General features: G+C 52.0%; 2 protein-coding genes across 2 annotated transcripts in view; one reads left to right on the top strand and one right to left on the bottom strand.

Moving 5' to 3' along the window:
• The first annotated feature begins 1,440 nt into the window (after window positions 1–1,440).
• Window positions 1,441–5,329, top strand: Ldlrad2 (low density lipoprotein receptor class A domain containing 2). The gene is made up of 3 exons (XM_005081107.4): window positions 1,441–1,638; window positions 2,313–2,453; window positions 3,503–5,329. The coding sequence occupies exons 1-3, from the start codon at window positions 1,581–1,583 to the stop codon at window positions 3,751–3,753; spliced, it is 450 nt and encodes a 149-aa protein (XP_005081164.2). The 5' UTR covers window positions 1,441–1,580; the 3' UTR covers window positions 3,754–5,329.
• A 1,408-nt stretch (window positions 5,330–6,737) lies between these two features.
• Window positions 6,738–20,833, bottom strand: part of Hspg2 (heparan sulfate proteoglycan 2) — a 96,682-nt gene continuing 82,586 nt past the window's right edge. Inside the window, exons 75-97 of the mRNA XM_040756328.1 lie at window positions 19,578–19,782; window positions 17,985–18,082; window positions 17,293–17,559; window positions 15,950–16,059; window positions 15,632–15,779; window positions 15,437–15,553; window positions 14,510–14,621; window positions 13,460–13,604; window positions 13,279–13,378; window positions 13,010–13,119; window positions 12,786–12,894; window positions 11,792–11,890; window positions 11,280–11,501; window positions 10,756–11,000; window positions 10,260–10,431; window positions 10,035–10,157; window positions 9,893–9,949; window positions 9,171–9,246; window positions 8,980–9,058; window positions 8,757–8,824; window positions 8,516–8,599; window positions 7,959–8,062; window positions 6,738–7,819 (exon numbers count right to left, since the gene is read on the bottom strand). Of these exons, the coding sequence (XP_040612262.1) occupies window positions 7,647–7,819; window positions 7,959–8,062; window positions 8,516–8,599; window positions 8,757–8,824; window positions 8,980–9,058; window positions 9,171–9,246; window positions 9,893–9,949; window positions 10,035–10,157; window positions 10,260–10,431; window positions 10,756–11,000; window positions 11,280–11,501; window positions 11,792–11,890; window positions 12,786–12,894; window positions 13,010–13,119; window positions 13,279–13,378; window positions 13,460–13,604; window positions 14,510–14,621; window positions 15,437–15,553; window positions 15,632–15,779; window positions 15,950–16,059; window positions 17,293–17,559; window positions 17,985–18,082; window positions 19,578–19,782 (3,023 nt within the window). The 3' untranslated portion in view covers window positions 6,738–7,646. The remainder of the gene's footprint in view (window positions 7,820–7,958; window positions 8,063–8,515; window positions 8,600–8,756; window positions 8,825–8,979; window positions 9,059–9,170; window positions 9,247–9,892; window positions 9,950–10,034; window positions 10,158–10,259; window positions 10,432–10,755; window positions 11,001–11,279; window positions 11,502–11,791; window positions 11,891–12,785; window positions 12,895–13,009; window positions 13,120–13,278; window positions 13,379–13,459; window positions 13,605–14,509; window positions 14,622–15,436; window positions 15,554–15,631; window positions 15,780–15,949; window positions 16,060–17,292; window positions 17,560–17,984; window positions 18,083–19,577; window positions 19,783–20,833) is intronic.

The following is a 20,833-nucleotide window of genomic DNA, read 5'->3' on the forward strand; positions in this document are numbered from 1 at the left end:
CTTAACTCCTAATCCTCCTTCCTCCACCCCCTAAGTGTTGGGATCAGAGGTGTGTACAACCTGACAATCGTATTCACATTTTCTCTCCGTTTGTGTCTTTTTGTCTCTCTATCTCTCGGCCTATCTCTGTCTCTGTCCCCCTCTCTCCCTCTCCCTTGCCCCCTTCTCTTGTCTTTTGAGGTAGTCTCACTACATAGTCCTGGTTGTTCTAGAATCTACTATGTAGACTTTGAGGGCTGACCTTGAACTCACAGAGATCCACCTGCCTCTGTCTCCTGGATGCCAAGACATGCATGGACAGGCCTAGTATTCTTTTTTTGAGACAAGTTCTGAATTTGTAACCCAGGCTAGCCTTAACCCACCATGCTTCTTCCTGTCCCCCAGAACACTGGGTTTACAGGCAAATGCCACCACCCTAGGGGCTGAAAGTTCAGAGCTTTCAAATAAGGAGTTGTGACTTTAAGTCATAACGTGTTCTCCAAAATTCATCCCTGCTTTGCCAATGAGACTCATAGAGGATGTGCGACTTGCTGGGATCAAGCAGCGAGGGCGGCCCGGGACGGCCGGGTAAGCCCCGCATGATCCCCACGCTCTCCCCTCAGCGGACCTGACAGACCTGTGCGGACAAACGTGGCAAGGGGACGCACTACAGCTGAGCTCGCACCCAACTTCGCGCAAGTTCTACTTCGTGACTCCGGACACCGACTGCATGCTGTGGCTGCGTGCCGCGGCTCCTGAAGACAGGATACGCTTCCAGTTCCGCTTCTTCCTGGTCTACAGCCTGTCCTCGGCCACCAGGACCACCACAGGCACCCGGGCCACCGCAGCCACCCTGACCCCCAATGCGTCCTCGCCCGATCAGTGCGCACCTGGCTCCTACCTGCAGTTCTACGACGGCCCGCAGGGGGCGCCCCGGGCTCTGGGACTACCGACCTGCGGCCTAACCATCCCTGCCCCTATCACGTCCTCCGGACCTTGGCTTGGCCTGCGCTTGGTCACCAGGGGCCGTCGTCCCCGTGTGGACTTCTTGGGCGAGGTGACCTCTTTCCGCCTGGGTGGGTTGGGGCTGATGGCCAGGATGAGGTGAGGAGAGACAGAGCAGAAGAGGAGAGGCTTAGATGACAGGAAGGGAGGAATGGGGTCCCAGCTGGGAAAGATTGGGTGACATGGACAGGGTTGGGGAACCAGTGCGGGAAGAATCAATGAGAGACCTACAAGTCTCACCTCCTTCTAGCCTTGACACACACACACACACTCTCTCTCTCTCTCTCTCTCTCTCTCTCTCTCTCTCTCTCTCTCTCTCTCTCTCTCTCTCTTTTTCAAGACTGTTTCTCTGTATTGTTTTGGAGGCTGACCTGGAACTCGCTCTGTAGACCAGGCTGGCCTCGAACTCACAGAGATCCACCTGCCTCTGCCTCCGGAGTGCTGGGGATTAAAGGTGTGCCTCACCACCGCCCGCCTGGCTGGTCTAGGATTCTTACTCCCAACTTTCCTTTTCCACCCCAGGGTCTTGCGGCACCTACTTCCGCTGTCGGAACAGCAGGTGTGTGCCTCGGAGCCTGCTGTGTGATGATTGGGACATGGACAACTGTGGTGACGGCAGTGACCAGGACTCCCAACCTCCCGCCAGCTGCAGAGGTCAGTGATGAGGGCTGCTTGGACCCACAATGAACAACAAAGTGGAGAGGCTGGTTGGTCCTAACACCCTTCTTCTGGGTGGCAGGGCCTGAGTTGGGAGGTGGCATGCAGCAGGAGGGCGTGTGGCCACAGCGGCAGTCAGTTTAGAGACCAAGGGTGTGAGAGCCAGAGCAATAGGGAAGGGTCTAGTCCAGCTTGTGGCCTGAGACCTCGTTTATTTCAGTTAATTATTGCCAGTCATCACAATGACCCCTGGGTTATAGCAGATGCTTGAGAAACAATAGTTAACTGGTTAGAACAGCAAACTTCCTGATACCTTGGTTTCCTCATCAGGAGGGGGCGGGGTCATCATGCCTCACCTTGCAGACAACCTGACTGCAAGTGCTGTCAGTTAAGTGTTCCACACAGAGCGTGACGCCTGCAAAAGCTGCTCACCCAGGCTGGTCTGCCCCATGGCCTGAGAAGCAGCAGCTCCACTTACAAGCTGCTGAGGAAGAGACCAGACCTCACTTTCAGCTGTGTGATCTTGGCCAGATGTGTTATCCACTCTTTGTGCCTGTTTCCCTTATACTTATAGTGGGGTTTGCAAACAAGTCTCCTAAGGAGCAGTGACACAGCAGTGCCCCGGGAAGGGGAAGGGGAGCTCTCGGTGGGTGTGCTGTTACTTTTCACAGGTCCCTCTCTGGTACCCAAGCAGACCCCGAGAATGGAAGGTGACAGTTCTAGGCTTCTGACTCTCCTCTCAGCTCTCGGCTCTGCAGCGGAGAGGACCTCTCCAGCAAGCCTGACACCTGTCACGCAAGAAGTGCTGGAAGGTAGATGGTACTTGGTGACAAAAACCTTTAACATTCTTCTACCAAAATCCCGCTTGGCTCAGTCAGGAAAACACTTGCTGCACAAGCATGAGTTTGGATCCCACCAGAGTATAAAGCCAGGCTCAGTGGGTGTATCTGCAGCCCCTGCACTGGGAAAGCCAGTATAGACCAACAGGCAAGTCTAGGGTTCAGCGGGAGAGACCTTGTCTCAGATAAGTAGGTGCCAAAGCAAAGGGCGAGGCAGGGAAGCCTGCTGTGTGAGAAATGTCTCAGACAGTGCACACTGCTTTGCAGAGAACTTGAGTTTGGTTCCCTGTTCACAGCTGGGCAGCTCACAACTGCCTGTAACTCCAGCTCCAGGGGGAACTGATGCCTTTGGCTTCCAGGACACCTGCACTCACATGCAAATGCCCACGCACATATACATAATTAAAAATAAATCTTAAAAAAAAAAGAGAGGCTTGCTGGGCATGGTGGTGCATGCCTTTAATCCCAGCACTTAGGAAGTATAGGGGGAGAGAACTCTGAGTTCGGGAGGCCAGCCTGGTCTACAGAGAGAGTTCCAGGACAGCCAGAGTTACATAGTGAGAGCCTGTCTGGGAAAAAAAAAAAGGAAAAAAAAAAAAAACAACAAAGACAAACAAACCAACTAGAGGCTTCCTAATATGTCAACCTTGAGCCTCCACACTCAACACACATGTACATCTAAACACATTTGAACATGTATACACACATAAGCACATACCACAGACACATGCCAAAACAGCAAAAAATAAGAAGGCTTCGTGGGTAAAGGTGATTGCTGAGTAAACCTGGCAGGCTGAGTTCCATTTCCAGAAATCGTGTTAAGGAGAAAGGATTGGACTGGGTCCATACAGTTGTCCCAGACATTCCACAAACTTGCTGTGGCACAATGCCCTCACCCCACCATGATATTACCCAGTGGTAGTACACACACACACACACACACACACACATGTCCCTCTAGGTGATGACAGAACATCAGGCTCAGGGGGAAGCTGACTGGACGACTCTCATTCCTCCCACAGGTGCCTGGATCTGGTGGGTGGCTCTGGCCTCCTCGATACTCTTGGCTTCCACTGGCCTCTGGTGGTGCTGCCGCAGCCCAGGCTGCCTGGTATGGCACCCAGGTGCCCATAGGCTCTGCCTCAGATGCTGCACAGCTTACAACATCTGCCACCTATGTCCTGGCCGGGTGGCTCCTGGGGATCTGTGGCTGTCCTGGCCAGCTTTCCGGAACCAGGGAGGCCATCCTTTAGGGGCTGCAATTATCAGCTGAGTAGGCTCTGGGGTCTGAAAGGTCTGAGCTTTAATCTCTGTTGAATGACTGACTTGGAACATGTCACTCAGTTCTTTGAGTCTCAGTCTGCCTCTCTGGGAAATGGGCCAAGTCTTGTTTCCCAAATGGGGTAAAGCCTGCAGAAAGCAGAATAACCAGGCACACTTTGCCCACAGTTATTCCTTATGGTCCAGCACAGTAGCCTTCAGGCTGGGCCTCTCTCTGAGCGAATTCACTCTAGAAAACAGCAGCTGGCTGCATCTGAAGTACAAACACTAAGCCAGACTGTCTCCAAACAGATACTGCAGCATGGACGGTGAGGCCCAGGCTGGGAAATAACAGACTAAATATCACCACCTATGACCATGTCAGGTTAAATCAGAACGTACTGACACAGGGGGTCCATCCAGGTCTGGGGATGTAGCCCCATACAATACTTGCGTAGTATGTACACAGCCCTGGGTTCCATCCCCACCAACACCTCATAAAACTGGGAATGGCAGAATGTACCAGTTGTCCCAGTATGCAGCAGGTAGAGGCAGGAACACTGGTGTTCAAGGTCATCCTTGGCTACATACCAAGTGCAAAGTCAGCGTGAGCTACATGAGACTCTAACAACAAATGCCCCAAACAACCATACAAACAGAAAATAACAAAAACAAACAACAAACAAATAAATATAAATAAGGGCATTGGAGAGATGATAGCTCAGTGGTTAAGAATACTTGTTTAGGTACTGGAGTGATGGTTTGTGGTTAAGAGCACTGACTGCTCTTTCAGAGGTCCTGAGTTCAGTTCCCAGCAACCACATGGTGGCTCACAACCATCTCTAGTGGAATCTGATGCCCTCTTCCCGCATAAATGCATACATAATATAAATAAAGCTCCAAAAAAAAAAAGAAAGAAAGAATACTTGTTGAGGATCTGCATTCTATTCCTGTCACCCACTTGGTAGCTCACAACCATCTGTAACCTCAGGCCCAGGGAATCTGACACCCTCTTTTGTCCTCTTTGGGACTGGTACCAGGCATTCATGGGGTATACATATAGAAATGCAGACAAAATAACTCATACAAATAAAATGAGTAAATCCCCCCAATCATTTATTTATTTATTGTTTTTTTTGAGACAGGGTTTCTCTGTGTAATAGCTCTAGCTGTCCTGGAACTCACTTTGTAGACCATGTTGGCCTTGAACTCACAGAGATCCTCCTGCCTCTGCCTCCAAAGAGCTGGGATAAAAAGCATACACCACTACCAACTGGCCTAAAAACTTTTTTTTATTAAAATGAGCCCATCAAAACTGTATCAGAAAAACCGAGTTAGGTGTCAGTGGATCACACCTGTATTCCCAGCACTTGAGATGTTGAGGTGAGAGGGTTGCCCTGACTTTACCAGCCTGGGCTACAGAGTAAGACCTCGTCCTAAAAATACAAAAACTGGGGCTAGAGCCTAGCATGGTGACATTCAGCACTCAGGAGGCAGAGGAAGGCAGATCTCTTTGAGTTTGAGGGCAGCTTGGATTACATATTGAGTCCCAGGACAGTCAGGGCTACACAAAGAAACCCTGTCTCAAAAAGAAAAACAAACAAACAAATGAACCCAAGAGAGATGGCTCAGGGGTTAAGAGCACTGGCTGCTTGCTCTTCCAGAGGACCCAGGTTTGATTCCCAGCACCCACATGGCAGTCCACAACTGTAATTCCAGTTCCAGGGCGTCCAGCACCCTCTTCTGGCTTCCTCAGATGTTAGACACACATGTGGTATACAGCAGACATATGCAAACAAAACTCCCATACACATAAATAAAATTTAGAAATACAAGAAAAGGAAGAAAAACCAAGCCTTTCAACATAACATACCAATGAATGATGGAACCTCTCACTCTGGGTCATATACATGGAAGGACACCTGATGTAGGGGTACGGTGGCCACCAGCAGCTGGTGGTGTCCTAGATGGAAGGCTGAAGCACTTGGTACAGTGTCCTGATGTGGGGGCTTTGGTGCAGCAGGAAGCAGGGTCCCCTGCTTGCCTTGTTTGAGCTGCTAACTGTTGGGACCCAGCTCTTTGGTAACTGGTGATGCTAACTGGGCTGTTAGACTAACTATAGCAGGGCCTGTCTGCATCCCTGCCATTGCCTTCCCTGGGGTCTCTTCAACCCTGTAGCTGTTTTGTATCACAACACACACACACATACACATAGACACATAAACAACACTGTGAGAAGTGTCCTGAGGTACCTGAGAAATAATATTAGTCATTAGAATTGGAGGGAAGCTGGGCGGTGGTGGCGCATGCCTTTAAACCCAGCACTCGGGAGGCAGAGGCAAGTGGATTTTTGTGAGTTCTAGACCAGCCTGGTCTACAAGAGCTAGTTCCAGGACCGCCTCCAATGCCACAGAGAAACCCTGTGTTGTCTGACATTGTCAAGGGCCATGTCTGTGAGTGAAGTTGTAGCCAATGAAACTGACATAGCTTATGAATTTATTGTCAATTCAATAAAACCTGGTTTGTGTAAAGACATAATCTGTCCATCTTCTCTGAAGCAGAGTGCTCATGACAGAGAGAACAGGTTCTGTGGGTAGGGGTGGGTACTGTGCTGGGAGGGTCCTGTGGGCAGGGGGTGGGAGAGGGGTGCCTAGGGCAGGAACTGGGGGTCTTTTTTGATCATGAAACTTGTTTGATGTTGCTTCTTCTACAGACCTCAGAAACCCTGTCCTGCCCCCTCCCCTGCAGTACTGAATGTCAAAGAAGACAAGAGTCCAGCACTAGAGGCAGAGGCAGTTAGATCTCTGTGAGTTCATGGCCAGCCTGGATTACAGGAGAGTTCCAGGGGCAGCCAGAGCTGTTACACAGAGAAACCCTTTCTGGAATATTCAAGAGAGAAAGAGAGAGAGAGAGAGAGAGAGAGAGAGAGAGAGAGAGAGGGGGAGGGAGGGAGGGAGGGAGGGAGGGGGAGAAGGACAGAGAGAGACAGGAGACCTCTTGGCGGGGATAGCACCATTTATTAAGAAAAAAGTCAGATGAAGACCACAGGGTCCCTCTAGGACCCGAGGCCAGGTATCCCAACAGCCTGCTTACCCCTCAGTTGGGCCTTCAGGCTTCCAAGTGGGCAGGGCATCACCCCTCTTCCCTTTCCCAATCTGAGGGCTCGGCTGCCCCCACTAAGGCACTGGTCTTCCTGATTCCTGCTCCCCCACGCCCTGGGCCTTCACCTCCAGAAGAGTGGGGGGTGTGGCCTGGTGTGGTGGGACTTCATTGCTGGGCTCTGCCTAGCAGGTCAGGGGAAGAGTTGGTCTCCCTTGCAGCTCCTGAGGGCAGGGCCCTGAGCTGTGTGTGGGTGGTGGGGGGATGCGGGTGGAAGTGAGCTGGGTGGGAGGGGATACTTTGGGGGGCATAGGGTTTCTGGGTAGGCGGGGGTGGAGGAAGCTGGGGTGCGGCCGGTGGGAAGTAAGCTACAGAGCTCAGGCCATTGCAACACCACCCCCCCTTTCAGTTTGACAGTGAGCTACCAGGCGGTAAACTGAGGTTGGCACTCACAGCAGTGAGGACTGTCCATGGACTGCTAAAACGAGCAGCCCGGCTTTACTTTGTAGTGGGGATGGAGTTGACGCAGTTCTGAACCCTACCAGTCATGGCCCCTGACTTCAAGTCCCAGTGGCCTTCTGGGGAAGACCTCTTCCAGTCCACCTGCCCCACCCACCAACCTTGGGGCTCTGCCCACTCGTGTGTGAGAGTTGGCGCACCCACCCTCCAGTCCAGCCCAGGGTGGTAGCAGCAAGCGTGGCATTGCCTCAGTCTCTTACAAAAAAAGTCATAATAATATTAATAATAATATACTCGACATTGTCAGGCTGGGTGCTGCCCAGGAGTCCGTGGGAGGCAGGCGGGTGCCTATGAGGGGCAGGGACGTGTGTTGGCCCCTGCCTGGGCACGATGCTGCAGGTCCAGGGGTTGTGGGGGTGGGGCTCCAGGCCGGGCTGAGTGCAGCACCAGATTCTTGATACAGCCTGTGATCCCAGAGGAGAACTTGCCCCTGGTTAGTGCGGCCACATCTGGGGCACCACCTGTGGAAAAGGAGTGTGACAGTGGGTCAGCGGTGGACCCAGAGAGGCGAGGAAGCCAGACTCTAGCATTGAAGGCTGCCACACCCCTACCCCCTCTCCCCCCCACCCCCGCCTGTCTGACACCCTGCTGGTCACTCACCAATATAGACGATATCCTTGGTATTGACTGCCACATTAGGACCTGGGGATCGGCCAATGACCAGCTCCTCGCCGTCTACTTGGATGGAGCCTCTCTGGCCCTTTCTGCAGTGTGACAGGTTCAGGTCCCTTGCCCTGAATTCCCATCCTCCCCAAATGTCCTCCCCTTGTCATTGAGACTCCCCATAGACAAACCTGGCTCCTGCTTGCTCTCTGGTCCCTCCTTTCCCACTGACCACACACAGCTACCTTCTGAAGCCCGTCCTCAGGCTGCCTCTCTTTAAAAAGCCAAGGCTGGGCTCAAACTCAGGGTCTTCTTGCTTCCACCTCCCAAGTGCTGGGATTACACATGTGCACCACTGCCCTGGACCCTATGGAGCTCTGAACGGCAGGAGCTCTGCTTGCCGGAAAGGCGCCCTTCCCACATCAGTTTCTCGTCCTCTCTAAGATGGCCAAGCTTCCTCTTCATTGCCATCCTCCCCGGGATGGGGTGGGGTGGGAGGCTCCTGGTCCCATGCCCACCTCTGGCCCCTTACCCTACCTAACTAGACTCCTTACCGCAGCGCTGTCACCCGATGCCACTCGCCATCATTAATGGGGTCCTCAGAGACAAGACGGGCCTCCCCACTGCCCAGCTGGTAGCTGTGGTATCAAAGATCCATGGAGATGTGAGTTTTGGGGTGGGACAGAAAGTGAAAGGTGCAGATGGTCCTGGGGTGTGTGGCTGGGGCACCTGGAGCTGTGGCTTCCCATGAGAGAAGCCAGGGATGGAAGAGGGGGATGAAGGGTTAGGATTCACCTGAAGACAAGATGGCCATCCTGTAGTCCAAGACTGATGAAGTCCTTGCTGCGGCTGGCCTCTCTCACCTGCCAAGGGAGCAGAGGGTGTCTAGGGTTCCACGCTGGAGAGCTGAGACCCTGAGGGCTGTAGCCTTTGTTTTCCTCTTTCTACACTTCCCCAGCCAGGAGGCCAGTTTCCAGCCCCAGGAATCCCAAGACCCCCCAATTGGATGTCCACTCACCACACCCTGCCAGAGCAGGAGACCATTGGCTGTGCTGGTTCGAACCTCAAATTCAATGGTCTCAGGTACTTCAGGAAGGCTGGGGGGTAGGAGAGGGAGGGGTGGGCAGAAAACAGAGGGTCAGGATAAGCCTGAGTCTCAGACTCCTGTCAACCCTGCTGCACTCATAAAGTCAATAACACCTGTCTTACCTCCTGGAGAAGATGTTGCCGGGGAGGCCTAGGAAGCCATTGTCGTGAAAGTAGGCTCCATATTGCCCAGGGGCATCTGTGGGAGAGTGGGAGACAGTGAGTATGCATCACTGTGCCCATCTGTCCTGGAATTCGCTCTGTAGACCAGGCTGGCCTCAAATTCACAGAGATCCACCTGCCTCTGCCTCCCAAGTGCTATATTTTGTGTGTGTGTGTGTGTGAGTGTGTGTGCACACACATGCATATCAGTGCTTGTGGAGGTTAGAAGATATGGTCAGATCCCTTAGATCTGGAGTCGCAGGCCACGGTGAGCTGCCTGAAGTGGGTGGTGGGAACTGAACTCAGGTCTTGGTAGGAGCCTCAATCACTCTTAACGGTTGAGCCACATCTCCAGGCACACACATTTTAACTTTTAAGTATGTGGAATTCCAGAGCATGAGTCGTGCACTGTTCCAAACTGGCACACAATAGATGCTTGCTGACTGAGGGAACTGACATCAGAGTGGGTCAAAGGCCGGCCCAAGGTCACCTTGCCAACAAGTTGTGTATGATTCTGTCCCTCTTTGTTCCTGCCTATCTGTGCCCAGTGAACTCCTCCTATGGGCTTGCTTTACTTGGGGACCCAAACTGAGGTATAAATAACTGGAGGAAAAGGGGCTGAGAGACCAAGAACAAGAAGACGAGGCCACCCGTCTGCCTGGCTGGCCACAGGGAGTACACACCATTGCCTCCACTGCCTTCAAGGTGCCAGTCAGATTCTACTACGCCATACCCTGCGCCTGTGGAGAAGGGTGGACTCTAGTTGGTGGACACAGATACCAGTAACTGTGTCTGGCCCTAGAGGAGGGTGGAGAACAACTGTACCTTGTTGGCAGCGGGGACCAGAGAAGCCAGGGAGACAGAGGCAATGGGCACCCCGGCAGGTGCCGCCATTCAGACAAGGCTCTTGGAGCTGGCAAGGGTTCTCTTCATGCTCACAAAGGTCTCCTGTGGGCCAAGGCAAAGGTGGGTGAGCAAGGGCTAGAGTTACCCTCTGAGCCTTGGACTGCTGGTCCCATGCCCTGCTGTGCCCTGGGCTGGCTCTGGTACCTTTAAAGCCATCTTGACAAAGGCATTGGAACTCATATTCGCCCGCAGGCATGCACGTGGCACCATTCCGGCAGGGCTGGCGCTCGCACGGGGAACTGTCGTAGCACTGGCCCACACCCTGGCTGCTCAAAAAGCTGTAGGTGAGGTCCAACCGCTTGCCATTCACAGATACCTGCGGGCATAGGAGCACCAAGGGACTCATGTGTGGAAGGCAGAGGCACGGCTGTGCCAGCAGAGGGAGCACGTGTTGTAGAGTATCTGGGAAGTCAGCCAGGACCATGAAAAGTGACAAAGGACCCTGAGTGTGGACGGGAGGCCTTGAAGCTGAGTACCTCCTGTGCAGCCGGTCCCCAACATGAATTTAAAGTGGCTACTATTATCCCATCTTGAAGAAACCGACCCAGCAGAAAATGTGTGGTCCCAGGGCCCTGTGAGTGGCAGGTGGTCCCACACTGAACCCGTCCCTCCCACCGTCCCTCTGGGGGCTGCTCCTCACCTCACCCACACAGCCACGGAAGTGGGCACTCATATTGGTGGCTGGGGAAAGCTGTACGGCGGGCTCCACACCACCCAGGTAGAGCGGCGTGTGTAGGTTGAGGCCCTGGCTTTTCCCTGGGGAGGAGCGCAGCACAGGGCGCCCTCCATCCACCCGTAGACTGCCATCTTTGTTGAGGCGCTCTGCAGACACTCGGTGCCAGCGTCCCAGGGCTAGCGGCTCATGGCTCCGCAGAACAGCCAGACCTGACGAGACCATAGGCAGCACTGGGTACTGGAAGGACCCTGATAATCTCTCTCTAGGATGTGATTAAATGGGACACTTCTCATATATCTGAAGGATATCTGATGAGCAGTTTGTGGTTAGGGGTGGTGGCCTTAAAGTCACAGCGAAGTGTACAGGGACAGACCTCAGAAGGTCTGGCTCCTGAACTTAGCCCCTCTTGCCTCTGGGGAACATCGTGACCCAAAGACAGTGCAGAGCTTGACACCCAGGTTTATTCACACAAGGCACCCAGTGCTTACCTGACCCTAACTCATAGCGGAATTCCAGATGGCCACCAACCATCGCTAGGGAGACAAAGTCTTCCACGGGCCCACTCTTGCCCCCACTGAATAGCAAGATCCCATCGCGTGCCAGGGGCTTGAACTCCACATCCAGGCGTAGCTCATGGTGAGTATTAGTGAGAGCCGGTAGTACCAGGTAGGAGCCAGTGCCAGACATAGATGGGGTGGTCACTGTCACACCTGTAACAGCCATAGTTTAGCTAGGAGCAGTGGGGATAGCAGAGTCCTGGGCAGGAGCTCCCTCGCCCCCTACCACCAAATATCCTACCAGAGGCTCAGGACTGGCCCTGCCCATCAGGCTGAAGATTCCCAAGAGACAGAGTCCTCTTAGGGAATCCCAGGTACGGGACTCAGGCTAGTCAGGAGTGTGGCCAGTTGATTTTAACATCTTCCTGCTTTTGACTAACTTTATTACTCATAGGATGTGTGCCTTGTGTATAACGTCCCCAGCCATCATAAAGAACACTCACCTTCCTCACACCTTGTCCCTGAGCGGCCCAGGTGGCAGCGACAGGTGTAGCCTCGACCATCTGGCCGGTTCACACAGGTGGCATCGGGCCCACAGGCCTCTGGAGGCATAGTTAAGAGACAGAGAGATAATTTAGCAGAGGAGATTCTTGTACCTAAACTCTGCCTCTCAAACTCCTGGGGACCTTGACTCTTAGAGTCAAGCCAGCCTGGAAGGACTGTCCAGGTCCAAAGTGGGAGCATAGTCATAGTCATAAAAAGTTTACTGTTAGAGAGGACCCCTAGGGACAGCTGTGGCATTGAGTGACTGTACCTGTGTTTGTTTTGCTTTTAGGCAGGCTTGCTTTGTGGCCCTGTCTAGCCTGGAACTCACTATGTAGTTCAGTCTGGCTTTGAACTGGTGCATAATCCTCCTGCCTGTGCCTCCTGAGTGCTGGGATTACAGGTAAGTGCTACCACCTAGCATGTTTTTTGCTTTGTTTTGTTTGCTTTTTGAAACACGGTCTCATATAGCCCAGGCTGGCCTCAAACACACTAGGAATCTGATGACTTTGAACTTCTGACCTTCCTGCTTCCAATTCCCAAGTGCTAGCACTACAGACATGCATAGTACACTTAGTTTATGAGGTGCTGGGGCTTGAACCCAGGGCCTTGGGAATGCAAACATTAGGCAAATATTTTAACCACTGAGATAAGTCCCCAGCCCTGTTTACGGCTTCTTTGAGACAGGGCCTCACTTTGTAACCCAGGCTTACCAGGAGCTCACAGTAATCCTCTAGTCTTAATCAGCCAAGTCCTTGCATTATATATGTGTGCCACCATGCCCAGCTTGCAATAGTAAGACTGGGGGCGGGGCTGTGGCTAAGTGGCAGAGCACTTGTCTAGCATGTGCAAGGCCTTGGGTTCAGTCGCAGCACATACACACACACAAAGACGGCACCTAGGTAAGAGTGCAGGGTATGGATGGAGAGGCAGTAGAGCCTACATGGTACTCGCCTGGGTGGCAGTGCAGGGCTTGTGAATGCTCACAACGGCTGCCAGTGAAGCCAGCAGGGCAGACACATGTGTAGCTGCTGCTCTCAGAATCATGGCACTGACCCCCATTCTACAAAGCAACCACAGACATCAAGCCAAGGAGACCACAGCCCTCTCCCTCCCTGTCCCCCCCAGGGGTTAAGCCATGGTTCAGGGAAGCTGGGGAGTGGTACAGGAAGAACCACCTGGCAGGGTCGGTCCTGGCAAGTAGGGCAGTGGGAGATGCCATGTGTTGTGAGGTTGAGGTCATGGAAGATGATTTCCTCGCCTTGGATGCGCAGCTCACGTACACAGCCTGAGGGCGGGGCAGGGTTGGGGGAGGCAGGATGAGCGTATGGAGGGAAAGGAAAGCTGGCCAGCTGTAGTCCACAGCTATTGTGTTCCCTTTGGCTCATGGGACTCTATAACCAGCCAGGCAAGTTTAACTGAGGAGGTAGGGAGAAGGAAGGCTCACCTACAAAGCCGCTGCTCAGCCCAGCCTTGGGGATGGCACCATAGTCAGGATAGCCACCCAGATACAGCTCCTCATTCAGGTCTAAGCCTTGGAACTTGCCCTGTGGAGGTGGGTAAGTCAGGTCCAGCTACTGGAGCAGGTCCAGACTGGGACTAGAAACGGGGGACAGACTGGGTCTCACCTGGGAGGTTCCGTTGACAGGGGCCAGATTGCCCACAATCAGGGATCCATGAGTGAGGCTTCGGAGCAAGGTCACGGTGTGGAACTCGCCTAGGGCCAGTGGTGTGGGGTGGCGGATAGTGGCCATGCCAGAGCCTGCATCGAATCTGCTCCGTAGGGGCAAGAGAGAGGTTTGTAAGCACAGCTTGTGACATGCCCAGGCTGGGCAATGGGAGCCAGAGGGAGGGCATCATTCCCGTGGTCCTGCCTCTAAAGTTTCTGTCTTTGTTTTATTTTCCCTTCATCACCCAACCCAGGCTATCCCCACCTCTTCCAAAAGTTTTCTCCATCACTGCCTTTTTGTGTGAGCGTATCTAGAGCAGGCTCTTAGGACTGGGAGAATTCTCTGCTCCGAGGCCCTGCAGCCTAGTACTTGGCTTCCTGCATTTGCCTCTGAGGTGGCCTTGCTTTTCTTTGTTATGTTTTGGCATCCCCAACTAGAGTGAACATTCCTGTAGGGAACAAACCTGACCTTTTCTCTCTTCATACTTGTAACAGTGCCCGGCACATGGCAAGAGTCAAGCAAGTAATTATTGGATGGAGGGTTGGTGAGAGGATGAACCGAATAGATGGATGGATGAATTGATGGATGGATGCGTAGATGAACTGGTGATGTGAATGAATGGAAGAGGATGGGTGGGTGGATAAATGAGATAGATGGGTAGATGATGAGTAAATGAATGAACAGGTGGATGAATGGATGGATGAATGAACGGAGTGGATGATGGATACATGAATGAATGAATGAATGAACAAGTGGGTGGATGGATGGATGGATGAATGGATGGATGGATGAATGAATCCTGCCTACAGTAGAAGATCCCTCCTCTGACTGCTCAGGATATGGTGCCTCCTCCAGCAGACTGAGTGGTCATCAAGGGTAATAGCTATAACTACTCTTTCTACAGATTCACCATAGTGTAACTCAGCCGAAAGCAGGACATGTCAAACTAAAACCTGTGTCCAGTCCCCAGTCTATCCCTCCTAGAAGACAGGGAGGTAGAGATCTCACCGGAACTCAGGCCTTCCGCCCACGAGGCCAAAGGAGATGAAATCAGGCTGCCTGTTGGCCAGGTTGGTGGGACTCCCTGGGATCCGCTTCTGCCCGTTGTACAGCAGCATCCCTGGAGGGCATAGCAGTGTGAGTGGCCACCCCTCTGGTCACCAGCCCTCTGTCACTCTCACCTAAGCTCTTGAGCCAGTGGTTTTCAAACTTGCTAATACTGTGACCCCTTAATGTAGTCCTTCATGTTTCGGTGACTTCCAATCATAAAATGTTTTCATTGCTACTTCATAATTGTAATTTTGCTATTGTTAACAATGTAAATATCTGATCTGCAGATGGTCTTAGGCAACCCCTGTGAAAGGACTGTTCGATCCCCCAAAGGGGTCATGACCCACAGGTTGAGAACCATTGTCTTGAGCCTTTCCCCTCTATGATCGCTCACTCTGGAATGTGGCCAGGACCCTCACAACCATAGGTTCAGTGACCTGAGGAGAGCCTTATGAAGATCTCTGAGGCAGGACCTGACTTTCTGGGCATGCACCCTTAGAGTGTGTCTCAAGGAGGAGAAGGAGGCAGAAACTCACCTGAATAGAGGAGGAGGCCTGGGCAGGGAAAGTGAGAGACCAGCAAGGTGGGAGGATGAGGGGAAAGGGAGAGAGCGGGAGAGAGAGAAGTTCATCAGATAAAAAAGAACATTGAGCAGAACAAGAAGATGGGCCAGGAGGGCTGGGCACCAAGGCAGCCATGCAGCAGGACCAGGTGGAGGCTAGAGTGTCACAGAGGAGGGATTGAAAAGCAAGTAGGCAAGAGAAACTCAGTGGGCTCTGGACAGGACAGGGGTTCTGTCAGGATTCCTACTGCGAGGACAGATCCAAGCCACAGGTCCCCACCCCACCCCACCCCAGCCTCCAGACCCACTCGGTGCCGGTTTACCATCGGCAGAGTCTGGCCGGAAGGTAATCTTGATCTCAAACTTCCTGTAGGCATCTTTGATGGTGGGAAGTGGCAGGAAGGAGTAAGGTGTCTGGGTGAAGTAGGGTACCACTCGCTCTGCAGAGAGAAGACTGTCAGAGAGACACCCGGGGGCGAGTTAGCACGTGCTGCCCATTATGGCCGGAGTTGTCCTACCTGGCACCTGCAGATAGGCGAAGGCTTTGACCTTGCCCTGCCGGTTGGTGGCCGTACACACATAGGTGCCTGCGTCCTGTGGGCGAACTGATGGCAGCATCAGCATGTTGTTCTCCAGGCGGCTGTCGGGCGGCAGGTCACCGTCCACCTACAAACATCGGCACTGAGGGCCTGGCCGTGGCTCATGCCCCTACTTTGCTCCCCCCAGGCTCATCTTCAAATTGGGCATTCACTCTTGACCAGGTCCTGAGGTACTGAGCTAGCTCAGAGCTGGTCCTGGCCTGGAGGAATGTCCGCTGGCACTTGCTCAACATTTACCTTGCTCCAGGTGATGGCAGGTGTCGGGTAGCCCGAGGCCATGCATGGGAAGACCGCTGCAGAGCCAGCAGGCACTCGGACCTCTGGGGGAGTGGAGATCTGAGGCAAGGCTGAGGGAACACACAGAGGTCACTTATATGATAGCATCCACCAGCTTTGTGCTGCTTTATGCTTTTCTAGTTTTCATTTTACTCTGGGTGAGAGGTAGAGAGGTGGACTCCGGCTGTTCATTCCTGGTTGGATAGAGGGGACCAGGCAGAGCAGCAGCCCAGGCTCAGGCTTGCTGACATCACTTCCTGCCTGAGCACACATCTCTACCTGAGAAGGCGGCACTAGGACAGTGGAGTTGAACCGGTATGAAGTAAGTGTCAGAGTTTGGGGTAAAAGGAATTGCCTTACAAAAAAAAAGTCTGTGTCTACTGTGTACCATGGTGTCTTTTTACTTATTTGAAAATTACACTTTTTATTTGTGTTTGTATTTGTGTACCTGAGCACATGCCATGCATGTGTATGGAGGTCTCAGAGGACAATTTGCAAGATTCGGTTCTTTCCTCCTACCATGTGGGTCCTGGAGCTTGGCAGCAAGCGCTTTTACCCTCTCCCTACCCCCTTTCTTAAAAAAAACCTGGGTCTCTCGTAGCCTAGGCTGGCCTCCACCCGCTCTATGTAGCACATGGCGGCCTTAAACGTATGATCCCTGTGCTTTCACCTTGGAGATGCTGGATTATAGGTGTATGTTTATTTATTTTGAGATGGTGTCTTACTATGTAGCCCAGGCTGGCCTCAAACCCAAGATCTTTCTTCCCCCGTCTCCTGAGTGCTGGAATGGCAAGTGTGTATCAGCACACTCGAATTTACATTGTCTGTTTCTGTAAAATCTACCACAGGACTAGGGTATTGGGTATTGGTTTCTTCCACTGGACCTGCGTATGGGTCTCCTCCATTAGAGTAAGGGTTATTTCTCCTCTTCTTCCTCCTCTTTTTTTTTTTGGAGACAGGGTCTCACTATGCACCCCCAACTGGCCTGGAACTCAATAAGTAGACCAGCCTGGCCTGAAACTCACAGAGATTGACTTGACTATGCCTCTGGAGCCAGCAAGCTCAGGAATCCACCTGTTTCTGACCACACCAGGCCTACTTTTTCTTCTGGATAGCCCTTGGCATGCAGCCTGCTCAGACAAACGCTTGCATTCATTCATTTGCTGGGAAAGCTATCCCTTAAACATAGTCACACTAGGAGATCCCCAGGATAGCACAGAAGGAGCGATGTAGCAAGATGGAGCTTGCAGGACCTCAAGGTCCTGTCCCTCCCCGTCCCTTCCATAGTTCTTAGTGGTCTCTACCTTGTACGAGCAGCAGCACGTGGGACTGGGTGGTACCAGCAGCATTGGTGGCCGCACAGCGGTACTGTCCTGCGTCAGCCAGCTCCACATGGGCAATCCTAATGACACTTCCACTCTGCACGATGCCAGGCCTTAGGTGTCCTCCAACTTTGCTCCAAGTTACCTGAGGCTTGGGGTCACCAAGTGCCAAGCACTCAAACTCCACGGAGTGGCCGACTACCACAGAGTGCACAGAGGTGCGTACGTTGATGAGAACTGAGGGCAAGGCTGTGGGAGAGGCAGGGTGGTGAGCCAGGATGGCAGAGGTCAAGGTTGGGGGAGGGACAGGGGGGTCAGCCAGGCCACAGGAGGTCAAGTCTGGGAGAAGGATGGCCTGGAGGGAGCTCCAGGCACCCAGCCATCTCCTGGCTGCTTTTCACATGGCCACTCACACATCCAGTTGTTAAGCTTCTGTTTGTTCATGAACTCAAGTAGCTGCTAATTCAGTCTTCATTCCTCTGCTAAGCACCCACTGGTCCACCCACCTCCCTTCTTTCCTTCAGGACTTCATGCAAAGTGCAAGCAGGGAAAACAGAGTAATTCTCTTTATCATGAACATTTACAGGCTTTCCTGGGGAGCAGGGGCAGACCCCACCACCACCCTTTCTTATCCCTAGCCCTGCTCTTAGTAGAGGCCTGAAGCCACCTCCTACCTTGAACAATTAGCTGGGCACTGGCCTGGGCTTGTCCCCAAGGCCCATGGGCCTGACAAACATATGTCCCTTGGCAGCTCTGGTCTAAGTTCTGGATTCTGAGAAGAAAGAAGGGTGACGTCATAAGTAGCTATGGAAAATGCTTGCAGCTATGCGAGTTAAGCCAGACAGACCACGGAGCTGGTGAGATGACTCAGTGAGTATAGCCGCCTGCCCCAAACCAGGCGACCTAAGTTTAAATCCCTGGGTCCTACATGGTAGAAGAGAACTGACTCCTGCGAACTGTCCTCTAATACACAGACACACACAGACACACACACACACACACACATGCAGACATGTACACACACTTAAATAAATAAAAACAAACGTGAGGGGCTGGAGAGATGGCTCAGCGGTTAAGAGCACTGACTGCTCTTCCAGAGGACCCGGGTTCAATTTCCAGCACCCACATGGAAGTTAAAACTGTCTGTGACTCTAAGATCTGACATCTCACACAGACTACATATAGGCAAATCAGTATAGATAAAAATAAGAATAAATAAAATTTTAAAAACAAACAAAAGAACAAACATGAAACAAAACAGTGCAGAATCCAGGGTCAGTGCTAGTGACCAGGATGCAGATGACAGGGTAGTACACCACACCATCTCATCTGTCTGTCTGCCTATCTGTCTGTCTGTCTGTCTGTCTGTCTGTCTGTCTGTCTGTCTATCTATCTATCTATCTATCTATCTATCTATCTATCTATCTATCCATCTATCTATCCATCTATCTATGTATGTATCTATCTATCTATGTATTTATGTATCTATGTATCTATGTATGTATGTATATATGTATCTATCTATCTATCTATGTATCTATCTATCTAAGAACTTTAGGCCTCACACATGCCATCCAGTTCTGTACCAATGAGGTACATTCTCATTTGATTTTCACTTTATTTGGAGACACACTCTCAACTAAGTTGTCCAGGCTAACCTTAATTCACTTTGTAGCCTTGAACTTACGATGCTCATCCTTCAGCCTCCTATTACAAGCATGTGCCATAAGGCTTGGCTACCATGCCCCATCAGACACAGATTTCTTGCTCTAAGGTTGTCTGTCACACTGACTCAAGGCCACACATCAGTGACTGAGCTGCAGATCTCTGGCCCCATTTTCTTGCCTTCAATAATAGTTGGAACACAGAGTTGGGCACAGTGGCTCACATCTGTAACCCCAGTACTTGAGAGGCTGAGGCAGGAGGATCACAGCTAGTTAAGAGGCCAATCTGATCCACATAATGAGTTTCAGGCTGGCCTGAACTACAGAGTGAGACCTGGCCTCAGAAATACCAAAATATCAAAAAAAAAAAACAAAACAATAGAAGGAACACAGGTCACTGTTAACAGATGGCCTTCCAGGATCCAAGAAAGCACTAAGCACTTTAGAGAGAATAGCCTTCAATTTCCTAACTTACTGACCACTGTAAGAACTAACTAGCTGCTCGCTCAAGGACATTGCTCCATAGGCAGGTAAAGTGACTCAGTTCCACTGAGTCTTAGGCTGGGGGGTACCCGAGTCCAGTCCACATCCATCACTGCTTACCGGAGGACTCCATCCTGTACACTGTGTCCAGGAGGCAGCTGACCTCCCTCCTTGAGCCATCGAAGGTGGGTGCCCCTTTCATTGGGCACAGCACAGTGGAACTCAACGCTGGCCCCCACGTTCTTGGTCTCTATCTGAGGAATGACTTGCACAGTGGGTGTGGATCCTACTGGGATGGAGGTGTCAGGGAGATCACCAGAAGGGCCTGGAGACATGTGAGATATATTTATTTGTTAGTTTATTATAACAGGGTCGCGTGTAGCATAAGCTATCTTCAGACTCATTAGGTAGCTAAGGATGACCTTGAATTTTGAAATTTCCTGCCTAAATTCTGGGATTACAGTTACATGTCACTGCATCTGATTTATGTGGTGCTGGGCATTGAACCCAGGACTAAGTATAAGTTAAACAAACCCACCCCAGGCTAAGGGCATGGGGTTGTATGTATAAGGTTTTGAGATGAGGTCTCTCCTCTGTTGTCCAGAATAGTACTGAACTCCTGGCTCAAGTGCTACCTCAGCTTAGCATCTTGGACTAAGGCCCACAGCATCACACAGGACACCCAAGGCTCTTCTGTACACATGTAGCATCACATCCCTGAAATACCCGGGTACCAGGATGCCCTCATCTCCACATTCAAGGGATGTTCTTCAGATAGTTCTTTCAAATCAGATCCACTCATCTGCTTGTTTTCAATCATTTGATGCACATAAGGGTCAGCGTGGGCCTGGGCTTTGCCTCTCAGAGTCTGGGTCCTTGGATAGGGAAGGTGGCCCAAGACATGAATGGCCAGGAGGGAGACACTCCCCTCCACCCCTTTCTCTCTCTCTCTCTCTCTTTTTTTTTTTCGAGACAGGGTTTCTCTGTGGCTTTGGAGGTTGTCCTGGAACTCACTTTGTAGACCAGGCTGGCCTCGAACTCACAGAAATGTGCCTGCCTCTGCCTCCCGAGTGCTGGGATTAAAGGCGTGCGCCACCAACGCCCTGCCCACCCCTTTCTCTTTACGTAAGAAAAACACTGAGGTTCAACATGAGCTAACTTAGCCAAAGTTATCTCTGAGGCCACAGTCCAGGCTCTTGACCAGTAAACCAGGTGCTCTGCTGCGTGTGGACTTTCGTGTCCAAAGGCTTGTGTGGCTCTACAGGAGCCCACAGGGATGTGAGAGTCTTCACAGATACACTGGGGTCCTGAGCCTGTCACTTATTCACTGCTATTTCAGTAAGTGTTTACTTCACTTTCTGTGGGCCTGTGGCGGA

The sequence above is a fragment of the Mesocricetus auratus genome, unplaced genomic scaffold (assembly GCF_017639785.1).
Source record: "Mesocricetus auratus isolate SY011 unplaced genomic scaffold, BCM_Maur_2.0 Super-Scaffold_100014, whole genome shotgun sequence".
Classification (NCBI taxonomy): Eukaryota; Metazoa; Chordata; class Mammalia; order Rodentia; family Cricetidae; genus Mesocricetus; species Mesocricetus auratus.

What these genes read in the sequence shown, in the direction of transcription:
- Ldlrad2 (XM_005081107.4), top strand. Translation starts at nt 1,581, where the DNA reads ATGGACAACTGTGGTGACGGCAGTGACCAGGACTCCCAACCTCCCGCC. An exon ending in ACCTCCCGCCAGCTGCAGAG is followed by an intron (nt 1,639 to 2,312) that starts GTCAGTGATGAG and finishes TACTTTTCACAG; the next exon opens with GTCCCTCTCTGGTACCCAAG. An exon ending in CACGCAAGAAGTGCTGGAAG is followed by an intron (nt 2,454 to 3,502) that starts GTAGATGGTACT and finishes TTCCTCCCACAG; the next exon opens with GTGCCTGGATCTGGTGGGTG.